This window comes from Suillus discolor (genome assembly GCF_016758755.1).
Source record: "Suillus discolor strain FC423 chromosome Unknown F5147scaffold_88, whole genome shotgun sequence".
Lineage (NCBI taxonomy): Eukaryota > Fungi > Basidiomycota > Agaricomycetes > Boletales > Suillaceae > Suillus > Suillus discolor.
In genome coordinates this window covers 78375-101073 of record NW_024541335.1, presented here as the reverse complement: position 1 = coordinate 101073, position 22699 = coordinate 78375, and the positions used below count along the sequence as shown (strand labels likewise).

The 22699-nt window shown below is 46.7% G+C and overlaps 8 protein-coding genes across 8 annotated transcripts; 6 read left to right on the top strand and 2 right to left on the bottom strand.

The window, feature by feature from the left end:
• Positions 1-69: 69 nt before the first annotated feature.
• F5147DRAFT_779555 (uncharacterized protein) lies at positions 70-1164 on the top strand (the record flags this gene model as incomplete). Its single annotated transcript, XM_041442315.1, has 3 exons — positions 70-561; positions 699-905; positions 955-1164. 3 exons carry the CDS (start codon positions 70-72, stop codon positions 1162-1164), a joined length of 909 nt encoding a protein of 302 aa, XP_041286987.1.
• A 129-nt stretch (positions 1165-1293) lies between these two features.
• On the top strand, positions 1294-3140 carry F5147DRAFT_779554 (uncharacterized protein; the record flags this gene model as incomplete). Its single annotated transcript, XM_041442314.1, has 3 exons — positions 1294-1720; positions 1787-2806; positions 2863-3140. The coding sequence occupies 3 exons, from the start codon at positions 1294-1296 to the stop codon at positions 3138-3140; spliced, it is 1725 nt and encodes a 574-aa protein (XP_041286986.1).
• Positions 3141-3353: 213 nt separating this feature from the next.
• On the top strand, positions 3354-6644 carry F5147DRAFT_779553 (uncharacterized protein; the record flags this gene model as incomplete). Its single annotated transcript, XM_041442313.1, has 9 exons — positions 3354-3530; positions 3607-3747; positions 3795-4911; positions 4996-5019; positions 5071-5231; positions 5284-5338; positions 5364-5897; positions 6248-6282; positions 6348-6644. The coding sequence occupies 9 exons, from the start codon at positions 3354-3356 to the stop codon at positions 6642-6644; spliced, it is 2541 nt and encodes an 846-aa protein (XP_041286985.1).
• Positions 6645-6957: 313 nt separating this feature from the next.
• Positions 6958-8821, top strand: F5147DRAFT_779552 (uncharacterized protein; the record flags this gene model as incomplete). Its single annotated transcript, XM_041442312.1, has 7 exons — positions 6958-7330; positions 7401-7573; positions 7620-8001; positions 8053-8081; positions 8139-8471; positions 8523-8704; positions 8752-8821. 7 exons carry the CDS (start codon positions 6958-6960, stop codon positions 8819-8821), a joined length of 1542 nt encoding a protein of 513 aa, XP_041286984.1.
• Positions 8822-9783: 962 nt separating this feature from the next.
• Positions 9784-9966, top strand: F5147DRAFT_548529 (uncharacterized protein; the record flags this gene model as incomplete). The annotated part of the gene is made up of 1 exon (XM_041430364.1): positions 9784-9966. A coding segment is annotated over one exon (183 nt), but the record flags the coding sequence as incomplete, so codon positions are not given.
• A 155-nt stretch (positions 9967-10121) lies between these two features.
• On the bottom strand, positions 10122-10421 carry F5147DRAFT_526242 (uncharacterized protein; the record flags this gene model as incomplete). Its single annotated transcript, XM_041429997.1, has 2 exons — positions 10122-10258; positions 10331-10421. Coding segments are annotated over 2 exons (228 nt in total), but the record flags the coding sequence as incomplete, so codon positions are not given.
• Positions 10422-11379: 958 nt separating this feature from the next.
• Positions 11380-11821, top strand: F5147DRAFT_779550 (uncharacterized protein; the record flags this gene model as incomplete). Its single annotated transcript, XM_041442311.1, has 3 exons — positions 11380-11433; positions 11483-11545; positions 11597-11821. 3 exons carry the CDS (start codon positions 11380-11382, stop codon positions 11819-11821), a joined length of 342 nt encoding a protein of 113 aa, XP_041286981.1.
• Positions 11822-12065: 244 nt separating this feature from the next.
• On the bottom strand, positions 12066-13430 carry F5147DRAFT_821583 (uncharacterized protein; the record flags this gene model as incomplete). Its single annotated transcript, XM_041443711.1, has 10 exons — positions 12066-12084; positions 12185-12301; positions 12354-12463; positions 12495-12561; positions 12610-12666; positions 12724-12883; positions 12939-13064; positions 13116-13270; positions 13310-13348; positions 13399-13430. 10 exons carry the CDS (start codon positions 13428-13430, stop codon positions 12066-12068), a joined length of 882 nt encoding a protein of 293 aa, XP_041286980.1.
• Positions 13431-22699: the final 9269 nt, after the last annotated feature.

Sequence of the window (22699 nt, the reverse complement as noted above, 5' to 3'; positions counted from 1 at the left end):
AATGCACATCGAAAACCAAGTTTGCTTTTCTTAAGTCCGCGACTTAGATATCAGTACCAGCGCGCCGTCATGGCCCCAGCTCATTGTCCGTCGTGCAGAAAAGAATTTCGGAACCATACATCTGTCGCTCGTCATATGAGCCAACCACGGTCTGGATGTAATAATTGGCTAGAAGACCTGATCAAACTCAACTCTACCTTACCACTCACCGAAGATCCCATGGCAGTGGACAATACTATTGACGAAGGCCCCTCTTACGAACAAGGAGAGGATGTAAGTTTCTATGATTTGAGAACTGAAGGAGGGCATTTGGACTTTGAGGCATCTGGACACAGCAGAACTCGGGACGAGGTAGTTACCGACTACTTTCCACAGCCCCTGCTGGCTTTTGAGGAGGGTTACACATTTCTAAGCCTATTCGACGCAGACAAAAACAGTGTCTATCGTAAAAAAAATCTATACTATCTGTTCAGCGATCGAAGGGAATGGCAGCTTGCATTATGGCTTCTTCATTCGGGTTTGAGCATGGGGCAAATCAACGATTTCCTAGCGCTTGATATTGTAAGTCTTGAATTTGAATATCATCACGACAGCTTAGCTCAAAGAACACTTAGATCGATGATCTTCCTCTAACCTTTCACTTGGCAAAAGATTTATGAGGTCGAGCTGAATCATTACCTAGCGGTCCACGTTGGAAGTCTCAAGTTATTCCTACGTCACACCCCACAAAGTCTCCAGCAGTTCTCTACTGGCAGGATCCACTTGAATGCATCGCTTCTCTATTCAACCATCCTTTATTTCACAATCGCATAGACTACATGGCTTGCAAGGTGTATAACACAGCGGAGAAGCTCTCTCGGACATATACCGAATGGATGACAGGTGAACATGCCTGGGAGATGCAGGTATGTGATTCAGTCTCTCCTGAAGTCATTGCTTCATGCGTTCTTGTAGTCTGCACTTCCCCATGGCGCAACTCTCCTTGGTACCATTCTATCCTCGGACAAGACATGCATTACTGCATTGTCAGGCGACCACATTGCGCATCCTCTCCTTATCAGCATCGCCAACATTCATATGGACATACGCCTAAAATCATCTTCAAACGCCTTCCTTCTTGCTGCCTTACTTCCAGTCCTGAAATTCATCCACAAAAATAAATGAATGAGAGGTGTGTTGCAAGACCAGCTCATTCATCATTGCCTGGACATCGTATTAGAACCTCTCAAGTTGGCTGCTCGAAATGGTACCATGTTGTCCGATCCCCTCGGACACAGCCGTTACTGTTTCACGATGCTCACTAGTTATATTGCTGACACGCCAGAAGCCATGATGTTGGCATGTGTTGGTGGAAAGACGTCCCCAGTGACTATGGCGATGTACAAATATTTTGGGGATCCCTTCCAACATGAACCCTGGACACGATCGAAAACTCTTGCACAACTGGACATGGTGCATTCACGCGCTCGTCCAAATGATATTGAGGCCTTTTTCCGCGAGGCGCAGAAGTTTCGCCTGAATGGCATAGACAAACCATTCTGGTCGGACTGGTTGTTAGTGGATCCGTCCCGGTTTCTCACACCTGAATCACTGCACCACATTCATAAGCAGTTTTGGGACCATGATGTGCAGTGGATTATCCTTGCAATGGGAGGGTCCGAGATAGATTTTTGGTTTTTGGTTATACAGCCCACCACTGGTTATCGACATTTTCACGGAGGTATCTCCAAACTTAAGCAGGTTACAGGTCATTGTCACTGAGACATTCAACGATCCATCATCGCAGCCAGTGCAGATGCAGTACCTGCTGGAGTTATTGTTGCTGTACGTGCGCTCATGCACTTTCGTTATCTCGTGCAATCGCTGTGTATTGACGACAAGGATCTTGGTCGCATTACAGCTGCACTGAGCGAGTTCCATGCGAACAAACATGCGATCATTGCTGCTGGTCTTCGTCAGGGAAAAGGCAGTAAAGTCATCAACAATTGGCAAATCCCAAAACTCGAGCTTATGCAGAATATCGTGCCTAGCATTCGCAACTCTGGAGTTATAGCACAGTGGTCTGTGGATGTTACCGAGCATGCACACATCACCATGGTCAAAGACCCAGCAAGATCTACCAACAATAATAACTACGACCCACAAATCTGTCGTTATCTCGACCGTGCTGATAAATGCAATCGGTTTGAGCTTGCCACTAGCCTTTTGGATCATTCGCAGAGGGAAGACCCAGGAGTTGTTGGAGATGAATTTGTTGAGGAGGATGACGAGATCGACGATGACGTGAATGACTTTCCTGCAGAGCTGCTGTCCTCAATTCAAATTCCCGCACAACCACATCCTATCACGAATTACTTTTCACTCGCAAAAATACTCCAGCACAAGGAAATCGGATCGGTACCTGTCCCACTATGTTCTTTTACCATTGGGCGCACCGCTCTTCACCTTTCTTACAATCCATCCATCAGGAATGCCACTGTCAATGAAGTTGCTATCATGTTCTGCCTACCGGACTTACGACCAGCTATCGCAGATTTCCTTCACCGTGAGGCAACCTATGGTAATCACATACACTCAATAAGCGGTCCTAGAAGATCCACGCATGACACTCAGCTTCCATTTGACCACCTTCAAGTGTGGTTCAAAATTTGTCTGCAGGAGACTGATTTTCATGATCCCGATAATGTTCTACCCGTGCAAACGCTCAACTGCGCACCACCTTGTGGCCCATGGACTTTAGGTCGTTATGATACGGCCATTATTCAAACCAACTCAGGGCACTCTTGGCCTACCAGTGGCCTTTCAGGTACGTTCTTTCTGTCTTTGAGGGCGATACTCACCAAGCTAAAAAATAACCCAAAGGGCATTCCATTGGCCAAATTAGGCTTGTCATTTGGCCCATTGCCAGAAGTGGGATGCCGTGGGCATGGGATGATCAATTCTTAACTTACGTCCAATGTTTCGATATCTCTAGTGAATGTGTTCCAACCACTCAGCTCCATACACTGAAAAGGGCAAAACACTCGAATGGCATGCGGATGGGCGATGTCATTCTGGTCTCTCAGCTTAGAGCGCCTATCCATCTTGTTCCCCATTTGGCGCCACTGCGGACACGCGTCTCACCACATACAACAGCTTAGAGCATGCGATGGAGTTTTGGTTAAATTATTTTTGGACCAAAAATACCTTTTTTGCTCTATCCAAGTTTCATCAGTACCATTTTTGTAGGCTAAAAGATACAGGTACTCACTAGGATTCTGCATTGTTGAATGACATTGTTACACTTTCACCCAGTCATGGCGCCTGCAGATCACAGCAAAACTGTAGACTTCAGAATGAAGTTAGCGTCACTAATGTCAGCTCCCCGTGTCAGTGATGTGCCTATGATGGACAAACTCACCAATCTCGAGCTCAATCATCTGATTGTAGAGGAGGAAGAACCAGGCAATTCTACCCAGCCTCTTAGTTATTTGTTGTCGCGGATTTTCAGGACATTTACTATTGAAGTCCCAGATGCCACAGAGCTCCAGGTTCCATTACATAAAATTCGTTATCGTGATACCAGACTTCACGTTAAATTTGCTCACCTTAATGAACAGTCTATAGTTCCGTTATATGATGAAGCCAGCCGCAGGTGGAACTGGGCACTTCCCAGATCACATCATGAAACTGGCATCGATCAGTTACCCTAACTCAAAGAGATTGGAGATGGAGAAGAGGATAGCGGGGCGAACAAGGAGTCTGAGAGTGGGGGTAGTACTAGTGGCGACTCGGAGGGCCCATCAATTCAACAGCACCTTCTGGTTGACACCGCCAGTAGTGACACCAGCCAAAAACCACAGACGTTGGAGGATATCTTCTCGTCGTTCTTCAATGCTACGTGTGGTGCTGTTGCTCAGAAGAAGCGAGCACAGATCATGGCAGCAAATAGCGGAGCAGTGATTCGTACATGGAGTTCACGGAACTCCACGCGCCCTGTCAAGGATGATGAAGTATCGCGGAAGCCTGACCTTGCATTGTTGGACGACGTAGAGGCTCGTTGGGATACCATCAAAGCTGCTTGCGAATTGACGTCACAGCCATACACACCTTCAAGTACAATTGGAAAAACACTCGACAGCAAGGCCTACCTTCTCTTGAGGCGCCAGCCTTGGAGGCGGTTTGTCTTACTCTTTTCCCTTATGAACGAATACCGTGAACTGCGAGTCCATATTTACGACCACGCAGGTGGTGTCGTAACGCGTCCCATCCATATCGACAAGGCTCCCAATCGTTACCTGCATATCCTATCGAGCATTGTCTTCGGTCATCTTGAATGTATTGGTTATGATCCCTCCATTAGTATCTTCACCAAGACTCTTTGTCCTGCCCAGCTTGAAAACCCAATTCTCCACCCTTCTACTAGACAACAAATCGCACTAAATCAAGTGCATGGTCCCCAGATGGACGGTGCGACCGAAGGCACTGTACCAAATATGGATATTGATGCATCCGAATCTGAGTCTGACTCAGACGTGAAGACCCCACACTCAAAGCTGAACCTCCCTATGGACCCTCCTCAGATAGAAATACCCGAAGACCCTCTTCGCCAACCCTTTTCAGAACCAATCGGCAGGATCACAGTTAACGACCATGCATACGACATCCTCGAACTTATCTTCTCTAGCCAGGGGCTCGTCGGTCGAGGCACTGTCTGTTACTTAGCCAGGAGAGACAATGAAGAATACATTATCAAGGACCATTGGGTTCTTGGGGGTAAAGATGCTGTGTTGAATGAAGTCGACATGCTGCATGAGATGAAAGGGGTCCATGGCATACCAGAACTGGTTGAATATTGGCTTGTCGAGGTTGTACCTGGGGAAGTCGATAAAACTATGAGCTATCGATACAAGGTTTTTGAAAGTATCAAAGGTACCTCTTGTACACATCTGCATTTGGTTCTGAAGCCCTGCGCGTGACCTTTACATGCATTCCGGACCAAATTAGAGTTAGTAGGCGCTCTTCGAGACATTGTCAAAAGTGCGTACTATATCTGGTTCATCTTCTACATTACACTGACATATTTCTCAGTTCAACAGACAGCGGTTGAGGAGTGGGGAATTCTTTACCGTGACTGTAGTCTCAACAACGCTATGATCTGGGATGATGGCAATGGGGGTCAGGGAACCTTGATCGATTGGGAATTCGCCGTGCATATTGTTGCAGGTCGAAAATATGCTATCAGTGGGACGGTCAGTACCACTCTATTGCTGAGGGGATGAATATACTCACAGCAATCATCAGGGTACATTGCTGTTCATGTCTCGTTCTCTTCTATGGCAGCTCTCAGAGGCTGTTGGTGACCAGGTGACATCTCTTCGCAGCTGGAAGGCAAAGCTCGCAACACAGTCCTCTGCAACGCCCCCCCCCTCTCATACTACACCACTACCATGATGATCTCGAATCCCTTTTCTATGTCTTTGTGTGCATCTGCATCGAATTCAGGGGTCCCCTCGGAGTTAGATGTGACCTTTCAGCTGATAGGAGTCAAGAGTGGCTACCGCACCGATGGTCTACCAACACGCTCCGAGACACCACCAATGAGAAGACTTCATTTTTTTTCCACCCAAATGCGCAAAAGCTCAAACGACAATTCCACCCCTACTTCACCAGTCTACTCCCGCTTGCAAAAGATTGGTACGAGTTGATCAGGAACAAAGGACCATCGAGTACAGTAACTTTCCAGGAGGTCATTGATCTATTGGAAATGCACCTCGACATGCTTCCAAAGAACGAGCCTTCCCCTGAACTTCTGTTCGCAAGGAGAGTCATTGCAGCGCTCCTGCAAAAGAGAAACGCGAATGAATTGGAGGGTAATGATACAGATTCACAAATAAATGAACGTCATGCGACAATAGGTCAGATGGGTTGGACGATGGAAGTTGCACCCCAGCCCAAGCGGAAGAGAACTACATAAGTAATCATTCTTCAAGTTAAGCGCCTTGCTTAGTACTAGTCAATACCCCTTTTACGTGTACAATTGAACTTTTGTTCTGGAGATATTCCCACCCACATTCAAACATACTCGGCTATATATTCACAAGTTCGACGCAAGGAGGTTTTTTACACATTTTCTCTCAGCCTACGGCATTTTGACTCAACTTCGAAGCGGACTCGTGGACTCGGCTACATCTCATCAACCCCATTCATGGTCTGTGCTGCGCTGTATTACATTTGGTGCGCTTGTGTATGATGTTTTATCTTTAAGTGCTTTTCAAGGTGCGATGGGAGCTAGATTTAAAAGTAAGTATCTGTAAATTGTTGGCGTCGTGGTTCATCTCTCCCCCTTCTTTACTCATGCCAGGTAGCCCCAAGAAAGGAAAACGAAGCGGAAAGCTACGGATTCCGACCTCAAAGCACCTGAAGGGCAAGAAGGTGTGGTGAAGAGAGCGTGTGCTCAGGCTGGGTCAACCACCAATCAAGTGGATGAGTCGCAACACCCTCGACGGTCAGGACGTCCAGGCGCTGGGAAGGGAGGTAGAGACACTCAGCTGGAGAAAATTGGCGCCATCTTGCATGCCCCAACACGGACCAACCAAGCCAAGGGTAATACATCCCTTGATCCGAACATTCCTACAAATCCTCTTGCTCCAGAACCGCCTTGAAAGGGTCGCGGAAGCCATTCCAAGGTAATTTTATCCTGTTTGTAGGGTACAATACTAACCAGGCATTCAGAAGAAGCAGCCTCCTCTGCCATATAGCCCCTCGGAGACATTAGATGTAACGACTTCGAAATCATGCTCAAAGAACAAGGTGAATTTCTATTCCGCGAATATATATCTACTAATCCTTGTGCAGACTCCCGTCTCTCTTGCCCCGAGCTCTGAGTCATTTAACAGTCAACCAGCTTTTGCACCATGTGAAGCTGGCGGCTGATATGGATTTTTGCCCCCGATCACTTCCATCGTCCCCCCCAGCATGGAACCAAATATTAATGCATCAAATAATGCCATCGTGGCCAATGCTAGGAGGCTCCACGCACTGTCTACTCCCGACACCTCCCAAAGTCAGACTCCTGTTGGTACCTCTAACTTGTCCCAATCTCAAGCTCGTGTTTCTGAAACTCACCATCCGATCACTGCTCCTCGCACCAAAGATCCAGTACCTTCCAAGACAACTTCAACTACTGCAACGCTATCAAACACCAACTTCTACGATAATTTGGATCCTGCCCTCCAGTTGAGTGCACCACCAAATCCAGATTCTGAAGAGTCAAGCACGTCGAAGGATGGGGATTCATCTAGTTCGGATGAAGGTGGTGAAGACGAGCAGATCGGTTGGGGGGAAGTTCGTGGGCGTCATAGTGCTCATCCTGGCAGGACCTTCCCTCTTTTAAATTATGTTGCGCTGATGAACAACAGGTTTTTCAAGGGAAGAACTACCGTCCCAATCTCAAGTGGCGACTGTGCTGCCAACCGATTTCGAATTCCAGCACTCACGCGACGAAGATGACCAAGTGGCCGAGAGAGTTTTGGCGGTTGATGGTGATTTAAGTGAGAGTAGTGCGGCGACGGATCAAGAGAGTGCTCCCCAGGTATGAACTTCATATTTTGCTGGAGTATACTAATTTCTCATTTAAGCCGGACAATGTCTTGAGAGCTCACCACGAGAGAAATGGCTATCCCCGCCTTCCTGACCCCGCCCTTCTAGAACTTCTCCGCTCTGCTGAGGTAGATGTCCCTAACCCAAAGGCTAAACCAAAGGCAAAACGGAATCGGAAATTGAAATTGAAATTGAATGCAGAAAACGCATCTGATGATAAAGGGCCCAAAGCTTCTCAACTGGGATGGTATAGTTCGTGCTGGAAGAGTTTCCTTGAAGATGCGAAGGAGGAGTGTCGCACCCAGCAAGCATTAGAAAATCCATTTCCAAGCCTTGTTGTTGACATGCCGGTCTCAATCACTGAATGTCTTTCAGCATCCCTCGTGCAATGGCTCAAAACCGGCCACCAAGTTGATGCTGGTAAGTCCCTGTTTCCGTCGAGATAGTCAATTGACTCGAGGCATCCAACAGGTGTGTGGCCCGAACACAAACCAGACATGGTGAGGCTGGTGCGCTATATATATTGTCATACGCCTCATATCTTATTGATTTTCTAGTTGTACGATGACCTGGCAACTTGGCATTCTGAGCTCAAAAAAATTGTCATCGCTATCGCACCTTCTGCATATGGCCTCGTCCCACCAGCTGATATTCCCATTCAAGAACGCGCAGCTTGGGTTGAAGCTGCCGCTGCAGATTTGTTGGACGATGGCAAGTTTTTGCGCTATGGACTGGACAATTTAGGGAAAACGAGGAACTTCGCTCACCCCGCATTTCTTGAAGCTATCATTCTCTTCATGTATACCGGAACTTATCGCATTGCTAGTAGGCGACCAGATATTTTTCGGAAACAGGTACCATTGAAGTGTTTGGCTCTCATTTGTACAGCGGTACTTTCTTCATAATGATGTGCTGCCACAAATTTTCTGACATTTTTCTAGTTCCACTGCATCCTGCAAGGCCTCGCAAAACACGGCAATGGCAAGCTCTATCCGAAGTTTACCGCCAAGGAGTATGAGACTGTTTATATGGCAATGCTTGGTCTACTCGAAAACGTCAAGAACAATCCTTATCACGGTCCGAAGCTGATGCATCAGCTTCGTGAATGGGCTCAAGTCAGATGGTTAGGACTTTTTTTGTGTATCGTTTAGTGCTGACGAATTTCTCAAGGGTGGAGGCATCCAAACACGACGGCATCAACACATCAAAGCACCATAACCTACGGGTGCAGCTTGATTGAGGCTCCTGGTACCGTTTTTCGCAGAATTAACCCGTTGCATCATGTTTTCGCTCTCTTTTGTTCTTATTTACCGTTTACTACTACTACTAGTTTTGTGTTTCCGCTGATTCAATTATATCGTGATTTTTTGCACTAGTATTGTACCCGATATGAATAAGCTAAATTGTGAATACCTCTAAGCAGTCTGTGAGTACCTGCACAAACATGGACAGAGGTCTGTACAGACGGACAGAGGGTTGTACAGATGCTGACAGAAAATAATACTATTTAAAAGACCTATTTGGTACCTACTGGGTGGGTCTGTGAGCATCTGTACAGAGATTGACAGAGAACATCCTACTGTGATGAACTGGCTAGTAAGGACCAAGCTGTCCACTTGGTGTGCTGTACAGATCTGGACAGACCTGTACAGAGCGTGGTAATTTACTGATGAAAGCGGTGTTTGCATTGGTCAGCAAAACTAAGTTAGCACGCGAGTTTATAACAATGTTGTGATATTGTGCCATTACTGCCTGTAAGAACTAATAGCGTCCAGTTCGTATGTTTTGTGAATGTTGCTATGAGACCTGTAGAGATGCTTCTCCTAAATATCTATATATTCCATAAGAAATCTTGGTTTTTCATACACACCCCCCAGATCTAAACTTACAAGACACATCAATGATGGAGTTGAAGTATAGCAGCATCATAAGCATACAAGTCATGGTAGTGTAGTGGCCACGAATTGAGAGCCTATTCTCCCTTTGTCTTATGTATGGTCTCGGTTTTATGGCTATATAAAGCATTCTAATGGAAAGTTGCTTTTACAATGACTGCCGAATTTAATGGGCCATGTGACTCAAAAATGAGATTGAGGTGCAGCGACGTCGGAACATACGAGGCACAATAGTGTAACATGCATAACGACACCTGCTATAAGCACCTTAAGTATGGGGGAAAAGAGAGGGGATGCAAATTGTCGAATGCGGCTTGATGGCACAGTGTTAGATGTGGAGACTGGCTCGATCGAACTTCATCAGTGGCGGGGTCGCGTGAACAACTTTACAGACTGGATATTGTTTTTGTTGCAATGTAACACGGACACGCAATTTATTGGGTTGGGGCTGCTGTCTTTTACATCAGAGTATATTACGAAAGGGGATGTATGTTGGTTTACTAGTACAGGCGTTAGATTTCGCTACAAAGATGCATGATGCTAAGTCTATTGATACAGAAAGTGTCAATGATACTCATAGGTGTCAAAATGTGATCTCGAACTTGTACGTTTCGAGGAGCGCTTGAACGGCCGCAATATGATAGTGTGCCGGGCTGCATGCTGGTCATGACATGCGGTGACTGCATCACACATTTGGGCGAACATGCTTGCAATGAGTCTGAGGCGGGTGTGGCTTAGTAACGCAGAGAGAGGCAAGGAGAAATGAGTAGGAGAATATTGCCCTTTGCGTTCTCGTAGGGCGCATAGTGATCGCAGGCTTGCTCGAGGGAATGAAAGAGATCTTCGCCAGGGACAAACTCCCAAGACAAGGAGTAGAAAAGTGTCAGTCTCGAGTATACGGTGGAGTGTGACAATGTTCGGATGTGGAGAGAGGAATTGGTGTATTGTGACTTCTGTGAGTTGTGCTGTAAGAGCGTCGGAGTCGAGGTTTGCCTTTGAAAGGACTTTGAGAGTAAAGTCTCTGCCATAAAAGACTCGGTAGGCGGAGGGGTTGGATCGAGATCGAGGACGCCAATGTGGCCATCTTTGTTGATGGGCATGCGGTAGATGATTTCATGGACGAGATAGATGACTGCATAGCTGCCTGTTCCTAGTCTACGAACGACTTGGAATTCTTTTGCAATGTTCATATCTATTGGAGCGAGGACGCAAAAATGAACTGGATCGCCCTGGAGAAGTAAGTCCTCGCCTACGAGGTCGCCTGGAGTTAAGACATCTTCTATCAGACATGATACTGATGGAAGAATTCCATACATGCTTGTCGGATCTCTATTGAACGGGTACTGAGCATCAACGGATGAGACCGGTGATGCAACATCTGAGCTCTCAAGGCGGGAATCAAGACGATATTGAGAGGGAAGTTTCGAAGGAGGTTTGGGCATGTATAACCGTTTGAGTGTTCCCTGCAGGCCATCCAGGTGTAGCTTCAGATGACGGTTTTGCCAACAGCTGCGAAATACTGGGGAAAGTTTCCCTGTCAGCTCATTGAGATTGTAGCACTTCACTTGTAACGTACTAGTAGTAAGTGCCGGAGGATTTTCGCAGGGCCAGGCACCCCGAACTTTGTTGAGAATGACTTGCTTTTCAGAGCGACACTTGTCTTTGAAAGCTGAATAACGATGCTTCTCCATAGTCTTTTCATCTTCGCCGGGCATTGCAGGTACTAGGTGTCTCTCCTGGCTATTTTCATAATGTTTGGCTGCATATGTTGACAATTGAGAATGGCGGCTGGGAATGAGTGCTAACTGTGTGGTGTGGACGTTTATCTCCCAAAAGGTAATCATTATTGTTTGCTACAGCAATATATCACCATTAACTGAATCAGACTACATACAATGCTTCCATGGAACAAAACATCGAGTTCAACCAAGAGAATGGTCTATACAACTCACCAGCAGTAAGTGAACAAGTTTTGCCTACAGTAGCTTGCCTAACCCTAATACTAGCAACTCCAAGACCATACGACTATGATCGTCCCGGGCCCTCTGATCATCAGCGATTCAGCGATTGTAAGCAGCCGCACACTACCAGATATCATAGCAAGCCCTAACGATTTCCAGGCAACGTGGAACACTACGATGCAAACGGCTCAGGACCGGATTAGAAATCATCGTTCTGCATCGCAGCTTGAGCCCATTCACACCACAGACAAAGACAAATGTTGGCTTACTTTGATGGTGTTACGGAGGGAGCAGGAGTTGGATGAGATTATGAAATATGCAGAAAATGCCTGGCAGGAGTTGAATGAGGTCAAGAGGCTGTTGGGGGTCAGGAGGAATCAGTAGGAATCAGATTGGTCATATCGGTTGTGATTGATGAAACATCAAATGTCGGACTCTGGTATCAGCTCGAAAGAAGTTTAATGCATGTGAGATATTCGACGAGACCAAAATACAAACCATACGATCAATGAAGAGTAAATTCCAACAGAGAAACCTACTTCATAACTGAGAGGGTGGAAAATGTTCACCGAATCCACGTCTCGTTGCTTGCATCCCCATATAAGATCTATCCGAGCGGGAAGCTGACCTAATGGCCCTTCAAGAACCTATTGACACACCAGAATAAGAATACAATTATTGAAGTGGCAAACGATCATCGATCTGTACTCGGTAAGAAAAAAATATGGGCAAATAGAATAAACTTACGAGCTGATGTGTGTTCTGTAGTGGAATGGCTCTTCATCAACACTGCTCAGGTTAGTATAGCGAGTGTCCACAGCCTCACGACGCTCAGCCGTCAATGCTCCCATAAGTTTAGCGAGACTGAATTATTATGTTAATCGGATCTACAATCTGAGGGAGTATACAAACTCACTCTCTAAACACATCAGTAGATGAAAGATCTAGCACTTCCAAAACATAATAATTGAGAACCCAAGCTAAAACTCGCTGTGAGTTTGCTTGTGAATAAGGAGGTAAAGACCACTGACGAAAAACGGGGTATTGAGTTACCCACTTGGCGACGTGACTTATCAAGGAAAATAACCAGCAGCATGCAGCTATCTTTGAAGAAGATCTCGAACCTGATGACCGGGTTAGTAAAGTGACATGCAGTGAGTGACACATCTCACCCTACATCTTGGAAAAGGAACATCCTGTCAGAAAAGCCTGAAACTTGCTCTAATGACCTGTCACAGAAGATATTCAGTATGACAAAAGATAGAATAGAAAAGTGTTCTCTATACCATCGTTGAGCCCGCTGTGAGTTCCAAACGTCCACAGCACTTCCGGATATAAAAATCAATCCTTCCAGCGCATCACCTGCACCAATAACTTCACCTTCACTAGTCTCTATAAGGCCTTCTAACATGTACAGGTGGGTACGCCCGAAGATCAACATGCCAACTAGGAATCAACGATTGAGAATGCTAGTCAGCAAGTCAGTAATTTGACCGCTCACGAAAGGAATCAGCGCTGGATACTCGGCAGACAGTGCTAACAGCCTCAATGACATCACCAGGTTCGAGTTGATGCCTCACTCTCCTGAGTTTGTCCTCAGTTACCTCTTTAGCGAGCTGATGATCACCTGGAAACAATGTTAGTCAAAATTGATAAAAAATCAAGAGTAAACAACAACCGTCTTTGCCTGTATAAGATGGAACAGCCACGGTATTCGGAGAAGCAAGTTCTGACTGGGACAGCGACAATAACTCTGAATCAAAAGCTGACGAAGCTTCCTCACGACCAGTAGACCTCAAGTCCTGCACAAACATTTCTCCATCTTTGTCCTGGCTGGTATCATTGTTTTGCCTCTAACAGCGAAAAACTCACTGACCTAACTTTGTGCGGTCCTTCAGTCTCGTCCAATTTCTGCACCTCCTCCCAACAGCCCCAAACCTCAAACTCAGAAACAGACTAACTCGTAAAGTCTACCACCCGCCTTTGGGATCATGGCTCGCAATACACATGTAACCTGTACCTAAAATAGGTATTGGTCCTCTTCGAACAACAGGGAAGATGGATGCTGATTTGGTTTCAGATTCATCTGTAACGGGCGTCAAGATAGGTCAGTCTCAGCTGGCCATAAGGTTGAATGTACCATCTAGGCAAGGCATTTTTTTCCCCATGTGGAAGCTGGCATAATCTGAAATGAAATGTACGCTTTCATAGGTGTAATATGTGAACAAGATGGACTATCACCAACTGAAGTTTGTGAATGATGCCCTGGAAAGATTGCAGCGTAGTTATAAAGCAAGAGCGTCATGTTTTTCTGCACCAGTCTTTACTGGAGGAACGCATATTGAATGGGTAGAAGTAATTGAATTCGTGCTTCAATGCATCGGCTTTTTCCTTTGGGAATGGCTCTAAGTCTGGCCACAGTCTATTGAGGAAGATGTATTCCCAGGCCTCATTCGTCATCTGCTTGGCACTGACGACCAGAGGCCCAGGTGTGTCCGACCAAAGATGTCACCACCTAAGTGATTGTGGTCAGTGAGATGATAAGGTATAGCTCTAGCACCTACCAGGCAACAGACGTGCAACAGTGAAGTATCACCGTGGCATCTTTAGCGCTCAATGTCAAGTTGCTGGATGTCACGGTAGTGTGGGAGAGAGAGAAAAAGAACACCCGATTTTGGCTCTTGAAGTTGAGATGTATGAGGAGGAGGAGTCCAGAGTAGTTGAAAGGTGAAAGGGTACATCATCGAGAAAAAGAGTTCAAGAGCGAGACGACTCGTGGCCAAGAGAAAGGGTTAGAAAAAGATGGTACGTGCTCCAGAGGAAGAGCTTATGTCGAATTAGGTTATGAGCCAATGGCGAGAGTCACTACACATAAAGGGCATGCTCCAGTTCATGATCCATGATTGAGCCTGGTAGTCGTCCTACAGGCTCAACCCTTATTTGAAGTCATAAAGAACAAACACCGCTTCTTGTATTGTAAAGTGCTTTCCTGGGCAAATGTCAACTCTAAGGTCAGCAGCATCTGAGACGAGATCCTCGGAGAGGATGTCCTTAGCAGAGTCTTCATGGTATGCTATAAGTGTGCACTAATCAGAAGGAATGGAGCAAGACGTTACCTCCATGATGTTCGCTATTGGAGGGCTCCTCTGCTTTGACAACGGATGCTTTCTTTGCTCGCCTGTTCTCGACGACATCTGCACCATCGCCATCACCCTCGATGTCCTCCTTTTCTGGAGACGGTGAGGTGAACACGGCTTTATAGCCCTGCAAACAAGGTAAGATTATTCCTGGGCAACTCGGGTATGGGTACGACAAACCTGCACAAGAATTCTGCCCTTGAAGAGCCCATCCTCCAGATCGTCTACAGCTGCTCTTGAAAAATATTATGATAATGCCTTGGAAGATATACATGATTAGGCTGCTGTCTTTGCCAAGATAACTTGAACTAGTAATACCCTTCGTTGGTCCATATAAAATTTGTGCTCCTCGGATCCCTTTGATGGTGGTTCAAGCTTGTGCAGATGTGCAAATTCTTCGCCCGTTTTTTACTATATTTCATTAGGACCTGAACTACAGAGTCTTTGAGGCAGTCATTGGCTATCAATCTGTCATGGAGATCAAATGGCATGTAAGATAACGACGAAGTTCGAGAAAGCCGAACATACAGGGTAGCCTGACGTCCTCAGGTTGTTCTTCAACCTTGACAAGTATGGTAGTAACCCACTAGCAGGAGTCCTTCAAGTTGCTCTATTCAAGTTGATCTTGGCAGAGTAAGCGATCATGATGGTCAGGCGATGTTTGGTAAGGTGGACGAAATCCTCCCTGTGGATACCTGCAGAGTCCGAGTCGGTATGGATACTATGACTATCATCGATAAGCAAGGCACAAAGAGATGTGCTTTGAGAGTTGAAATGGAGGTGAGCACCATTCCTGAAGTCGGTACAGTACTGTAGTATCCAACAATTTCAATCTCCGGCCAACAACGTGACAAACTTCTGATGTTCTCTACTGCCCTTAGTGCAGGTATGGCGGTATACATGATGAACATTGAATGCAAAGATGACTCGGACGCCTGCAGCTCAATACCAAAAAACTGTGTTAATTAAATTGAAGGAATTTAAAAAGATAGAAGGTCGTCGTCGTCTGAGTTGTCCCCATTGCCATGATCTTTCTCAACTCCCTCGTCTTCATGCTCTAGCTCCTCATCGCTAAGTTCTTCATCGCTCATTTAATCATCATCATCATCCTCGCTGCATCCCTCACAATCCTCACCGTCACTATTCTCTGCATAGCCCACATCCTCCACCTCATTACTGTCGTCCACAACGTCCATTGCATCGCCCGGTGTAGCACTCGAGCTTGCGCTAGGCTCATATTCAGCTATTTTCCCATGCATGTCAGACACACGAATCACTTCCAATGTTATCCGACACTCATCCGCACAATCCGATGTTTATCCACTAAACCCGACGCTAACCCGCTAAACCCGACGCTAATCCGATGGACCCGACATTTCCCGCGCATCGGACCCGATATTTTCCTGCGCACTTGTCCTCCCTATGTCTTGTCCTGTTGTATCTATCCCCACTAGGTGCGCAGTTATTCATTTTCACGTCACTAACATTGTAGAATGCGTTATTACATGTCCGCAGTACATCGTGTCTTATTACATAGGACATCGGACCCGAAAATCAGCGCTACTACTTTCGCCTATAGCACTCCGAAATTCTACATAGATACTATATATTTCGCATACCTCCTACCTATTTACTTCACCTTTCTACCTCCAAGTAGGAGGAGGTCATCTGATATTTGTAGTTCTTAGTTGGATTCCGCAATATCATCCATTCCTTATCCGAAACATCTGACAGTAACCTGCCATTCACTATCCCCGACATTCGCTACATTCCCAACGCAAACCCGATGCAAACCCGACAAACCCGCTAACCCATAACCCAAAAACATCGGACCCGACGTTTTTGACATCGGACTCATAATTATACCTTCGGACTTTGTTTCCCACGCTTCGGACTATCTTCCTTTTGATATAACTGATTATTCTAATACCAACAGCAAGCCCCTCAGGTCGAACGCACTTGTCTTGCAAGTATAAGCAGACTAGGCTGTGCACGACCACAACATTATTATATTGCTGGCTACTTACTTTGTGTAGTGCTGTTACAGGCATCCGTAACACCTACAGAAGCCCCAGCTCTGCCTACGCCTGCCCCCGCTCTGCTAGACTCCCCGTGCGGCGGTGCGCCGTCCGCGCCTAGAAAAACAGCGGTCTGGACCGCTATGACCCCGCCCCTGGCGCTATGACCCCGCCCCTGGCCTAGACGGCCTTGTACCTGATCCATGGAGGCTGTACTACTCATGGTCACCCTAGATCAAGCGCATGTATACAGCATGTCGCTTCATGTAGATCTGGAGTGCCCTTGGCGCCTCATGTACCTATGCACAGTCGCACTTGGCGCTGCATGTTACAGGCATCTGTAACACCTACTAGAGCCCCAGCTCTGCCTACGCCTGCCCCCGCTCTGCTAGACTCCCCGCACGGCGGTGCGCCGCCCGCACCTAGAAAGACAGTGGTCTGGACCGCTGTGACCCCGCCCCTGGCGCTATGACCCCGCCCCTGGCCTAGATGGCCTTGTACCTGATCCATGGAGGCTGTACGCCTCATGGTCACCCTAGATCAGCGCATGCATACCGCATGTCGCTTCATGAAGATCCGGAGCGCGCTTGGCGCTTCCTGTACCTATGCGCAGCTGCCCTTGGCGCAGCATGCTTGATTAGAGGTTAAGCCTCATGTATCTTATCTGAACCTCATGTCTGGCTATCATAGATTTACGATATACTATTGATTACAGACTGAGCTAGAATACTTGTAGTACTTCCCTATAAGTAGACACAGATTATTGTACTTAGACTTTACTTTAATCTACTAGGTTCATCCCCAGAACTTGCTCATCTAAGCCTTAACCAGCTTCCTTGTGTGAGACCGCACTTCTAAGTCGCCCCCATACGACTTAGCACATATCCGCTAGCCCTGCATCTCGACGAGCGCCGTCTTACCGAGATCGCCGGAGGAATCCTTGACGTTCCGTCAAGGCTAGACCACGCTCAGCTTCAGTAGACTCACTCGAGTCGTCGCTGAGAAGACCTATCCTAGTTCGCACACGCCGACCAACGGTCAGCGTAACACTGCATGCTTGATCAGAGGTTAAGCCTCATGTATCTTATCTGACCTCATGTCTTGTTATCATAGATCCTAGATGTACTATAGATTACAGACTGAGCTAGAATACCTATATGTAGCACATATAAGTAGACAGATTATTGTACTTAGACTTTACTTTAATCTACTAGGTTCATCCCAGAACTTGTTCAACTAAGCCTTCCAGCTTTCTTGTATAAGACCGCACTTCTAAGTCGCTCCCCGCTTCTTAGCCGTATCCACTAGCCCTGTATCTCGACAAGCACTGTCTTACCGAGATCACCGGAGGAACCCTTGACGTTCCGTCAGGCCGAGAACCACCCTCAGCTTCAGTAGACTCACTCGAGTCGTCGCTGAGAAGACCTATCCTAGTTCGCACACGCCGACCGACGGTCAGCGTAACAAGTGCCCAGCAATTGTTGTATCTCTACACCGGTGATGCAGGGCTACTAAGACAGTCTCTAGTCATTTTCTGTATCATTGGCGGATGCCCCACACCAAGATGACCATAGCGCATGAACATATCTCGGTCAACGAATCTGCACCAGAGGTTGAGTATCAGTATACCATAAGAATGGATATTTACACTCACATGCCAATGTAATATGCCTCCCAGTCATCTAGTTCCTCTCCAGGACGTGCTAATGTTTTTCCGTGGCAAAGCGAGCTTACACCACGTCCCAAAGCAAACACTGGAATCAAGTGCACTCCTCGGATCACTTGCCCTGGGTCAAGAAACTTGAATGTGTCTGTGTCAGATTCCTCCACGAAGGCGACTTTGGGAAGACGAGTATATCTCGTGCCAGATTTATGGTTCTGCAAAGGGGCCAGCCATCTGACCCAGAGAATTTCAAGGTGTTGCTTCACCGGCTGAGTTCCGTCATTGAGCCACGTCTCCATATGATATATTCCCAATACGCAGGCATACCAGTATGGATGGTCGGGAGTTGTCTCCCCTGAAACTACCATGACGTCCGCATGCGTTCGTGGGTTGATCATGTCATACTCGCGCCTCATGTCGTACGTAGTATAATGCACTTGCATGGGCTGGACAGAGTGTTACAGTAACATGGCACGAGTCCCCCGCCAGCAGACCAGCCCTCTGCCACCGCACGGCTATAGACGACACCGGAGCCTCACCAGCTCTATAGACGATAACAGAGCATCATTGACTCTATGACGATAGATGATGACAGATGATGATAGATGATAAGCGGCAACTGCCGGCTTAGATAAGCGGTCTGGACCGCACGTGACGACACATGACGACATAGGTCTAGAAGACCTATTTATGTTATCAAGATAGAAGGCAAGCATCGTGTTGCCTCATGTACTGATAGAAGGATACCACGTGGATCCTATCTCTGATGGAAGCGTACCGCATGGACGCTATCTACGATAGAAGCCCGCCTCATGGACGCTATCTCTGACTCATGTAGATAAGCAGATTAGAACCCAGCTTCGAGCTGAGCTTAGACACGATAGAGTAGCCTTATATAAGGTCGAAGATTAAAGTAGATGTTCCTTACTTTAATCTTACTAGGTACTACCCAGAACTAGTCTAATCAACTAGGTTTATCCTTGAACTCCTTGTCCTGCTAAAGCTACCTGCTCGACATCGACTCGTACCTTCAGTGACGCCTCTCACTGTCTGTAAACTCTGCTATCATCTCAGCGTAACCCCTCGTTAACCACCACGAGCTACGTTCGAGTACGCAACCTTTGCTTGTTTGTAAAGGCCGACGACTCTCAGCACTCGGTACCACTGTCGTGGTTGTCGCTGTTTAGATCATCCTAGTCGCACACGACCGCTTGTCGTAACACAGAGTGGATTGTGTTGTTAGGGATGATGACTAAGTTTCACTCCTTGTCTGTGAAGGTATGGTCGCAGTAGCTGACGTCTAGCTTGCGCAACCTATAAAGCACATGATCCTTCAGTTTTGGGATAAATTTCTAATAGTTACTGTGAGTAAGGTGCTTGCAAAACAAATGAGACTTATGTATATCTACCCTGAGAGCCGGATCGCCATCATGTTGTCGAATGAATGTGAATAGACTGACTGGATGATTCTGACTGGTGGTGATACAGTAATGCTTTCCAGAGGAAGGGACATCGATGAGTGATTGAGTAAGGGAGGGGGTTGTACCCCCTGCTTCTGCTACCCGCCATAGCACGCGGCACCTGTGCTTGTGCTTGGCTAATTGCGCCACAGTGTCTAGCTTACTGGTTAGTGGATAGAACACCTTTAAAGCTCGGTGTGCAAGCTCGCCCTGTAGAAAGATGTCAGGTACATACCAATAGAATTTAGAATATTAGTACATACAATTTGGGTAGTAAACGAATCTGTAGTACCAAAGAACCGGATGGTGTTCACATAGTCCCCCATAGCGTGGAACTTATAGGTATTCAAGTTGAACTTCTTAGCCCTTGCTCCAGTTGATTCTGGAGCGACATGATGAGCTTCAGAGCACTGAGCAAACCTTCGTTGATGAGCCGCCTTCTCTTTCGGCAATTCCTTGGCATCGAAAACAGCGCAGGTGTGGGTTTGAAACTTCCACAACATCCGGGAATGTTTTTTGAAGGTTTCCTCCAAAAATACCAGGGTAGAATCAGAATGGATTCTAAGCTTTGCAAGTGCATGCCACTGCGCAAACTGATAGAGCAGTGACTGCACAGCCATGTCATGTTCAGGAGGGAATAACCCTTCAAAAACTGGGATAGCGCACTGGAGGGCATGTGAGGGAGTCTCCAGACAAATAAACAACACGAACGAACCTGTAAAATGTCTTCAAAGTCACGAGCTGCCAATCTTTTCATCTCCGAGGTATTATTTGAAAACCTGTGAATAACGCCATTCCCAAAGGTTGGGAGCTGGCGAAATCTAAGGCAAAATTGCAAAATTGACAACTTGTTAGCGGGTAAAGATATTTGGCCCCTCATTAGCTCCTCATACCTTTCATCAAGGGCAGCAACCAGCTGACTACCTCCAGGAAGTGCATAAATAGCGCCTTCCAGGTGCCCAATTCACACTTGTGCATGATATCCACCACAAGCATGCGAAATGGGTCGAGGCCCAGCGGCCCGAGCTTTGCTGCAAACTGATTCTGCCGCGGACGCTGGTTTGAGTTCATCATAAACAGTAGGAAGCCCCATTGCACCTACCAGAATAGGAACCCACGAGCCTTCTCCAAGGGTATCCTCGACCTTTCCACTGTCTACGGTGCTTCCCCATCTATAAATGAACTCATGAGCCTTGACAATCTTCGCTGCAGCATAGACTTGAAGTCTGGTTACGCGGCTTTTCATGTCCTTCGCCAGACTGAGACAATTGAACAAACTTTTTGGTACAAGGCAGCGAGGGCACGGACAGGAGCCCATGTCCTTGATAGTCGCTATTAGAGCCCTGGAAAATTATAATTCATGTCATGTCTTGAAAGAACGCAATGAAAAAAACATACTTCTCCGGGTAATCAGCCAAATATGTAAAAATTTGAAGGTATACTCTCTGCATCACTCCATCAGTGCACTTCAAAACAATACCATGTCGATAAGCATATAAAAATTCTTCATCAATCAGTATTTCCCAGCAAGCCTGGAATAACTGCCTCCAGGAGTGGGTAAGAAGGGAGGCCATGCCTGTTTTTGATATTCGAGGCAGGCTACTTAAAACGTCTTTGACGCTATCAGGAAGCTGGTGAGGGTAGTTAGTGTATGAATAAGGTTAAAATATGCAATCAGGAGGACTCGCCGAAGGTAGGAATCCTATAAGGTGACATGATCCCGACGTAGGCGACGAATGTATGTACTTCATCAAATTTCCAAAGTAGGCATAGAGAGGCCAAGCCTTGGCAGTTCTGAAGTTCGCCAAGTGAGTGGTGTCCGAAAAGAACATAAGGCCTGCGATGACACGCTCCAAGGAACACCCGGGCTCTTTCGGTATCTTGTGCAGATCATCCTGGGCTTCCAACCAAGCATCAGACATGTAAAGCTCGTTGTATATCCGTTCTTGATGGCCATCTAGAGGATCATTCCATAGACGTTTGAAAGGCATAAGGTGAAAAGTGCCCACTTGAGCATCTGCAAATGCAGCACGTACAACTTCAACAAGAGGGCGAAAATGAAATCCAGGAATTGAAAAGGGCCTAGGGCCATCCTCCTTCGACTTCGTTGGAATGTCAATATTGACCGTAGTCTCAATCCAGTCATCTGGAAAGGTAATTCTCTTTCCACCCTCATCTTTGTCCAATTCTCGCAGACTCCGCCTCACCGAAAACCCCTGGAGGTCCTTACTGTCGAAATCCTCTGCTAGAATCACGTCTTTGACCAGGGAGGCGACTTTAGTTTCTGACACACGACTGCTACCGGAATTCATCCAGGATATAAGTCTATAGACGGTCATATTAGAAAATGGATACGGTGGTGCGAAGACCTTTGGCGGAGAATGGGCTTCTTGAGCAGCAGCTGGACACGTCTTTGCCAGTAATGCAGATGGAATAAATTTATCCGGCTCGAACGAAGGACGACAAGGGTAAAGTCGGCAGAGACCGAAGGAATTGACAGTCATTTGAAGCGTGTCTCTGAGGGTTAAAAGAACACACTAAATTCTGGATTGAGCTGGTACGACAGGCAAGTTTTGATTCAACGAGTTCCGGACGTTATCAGAGTGATTAAGGTCATCCTCGAGGGGCTCGATGGCATAGAAGGGTCTCGGAATTCGTCTCATATGGCGTGTCGGTTTCTCTGAAGCTGTCAGGTAATAAGAAAACTCATAGTCTGCCACTCAAAGGAATGCTAACCAATGCCATCCGACTCATCAAATCTGTGTTCACCACTGGCACCCATCTTGATGTCGGCATCATGTTGTAGATTCTCCAGGTCAAGGGAGAGTCCTGGGTTATCGAGACCAGAGGAATCAGAAATCCCAATGCCAGAGCCTCCTCCTTGCCCTACTAGCAATTGGCAAGGGACACTTGGTCTAGGACGGCCAATTCTCTGAGGTTCAAGTCCACACCATAAGTTAAGAAAACAGCTGGTTACTTGGTAA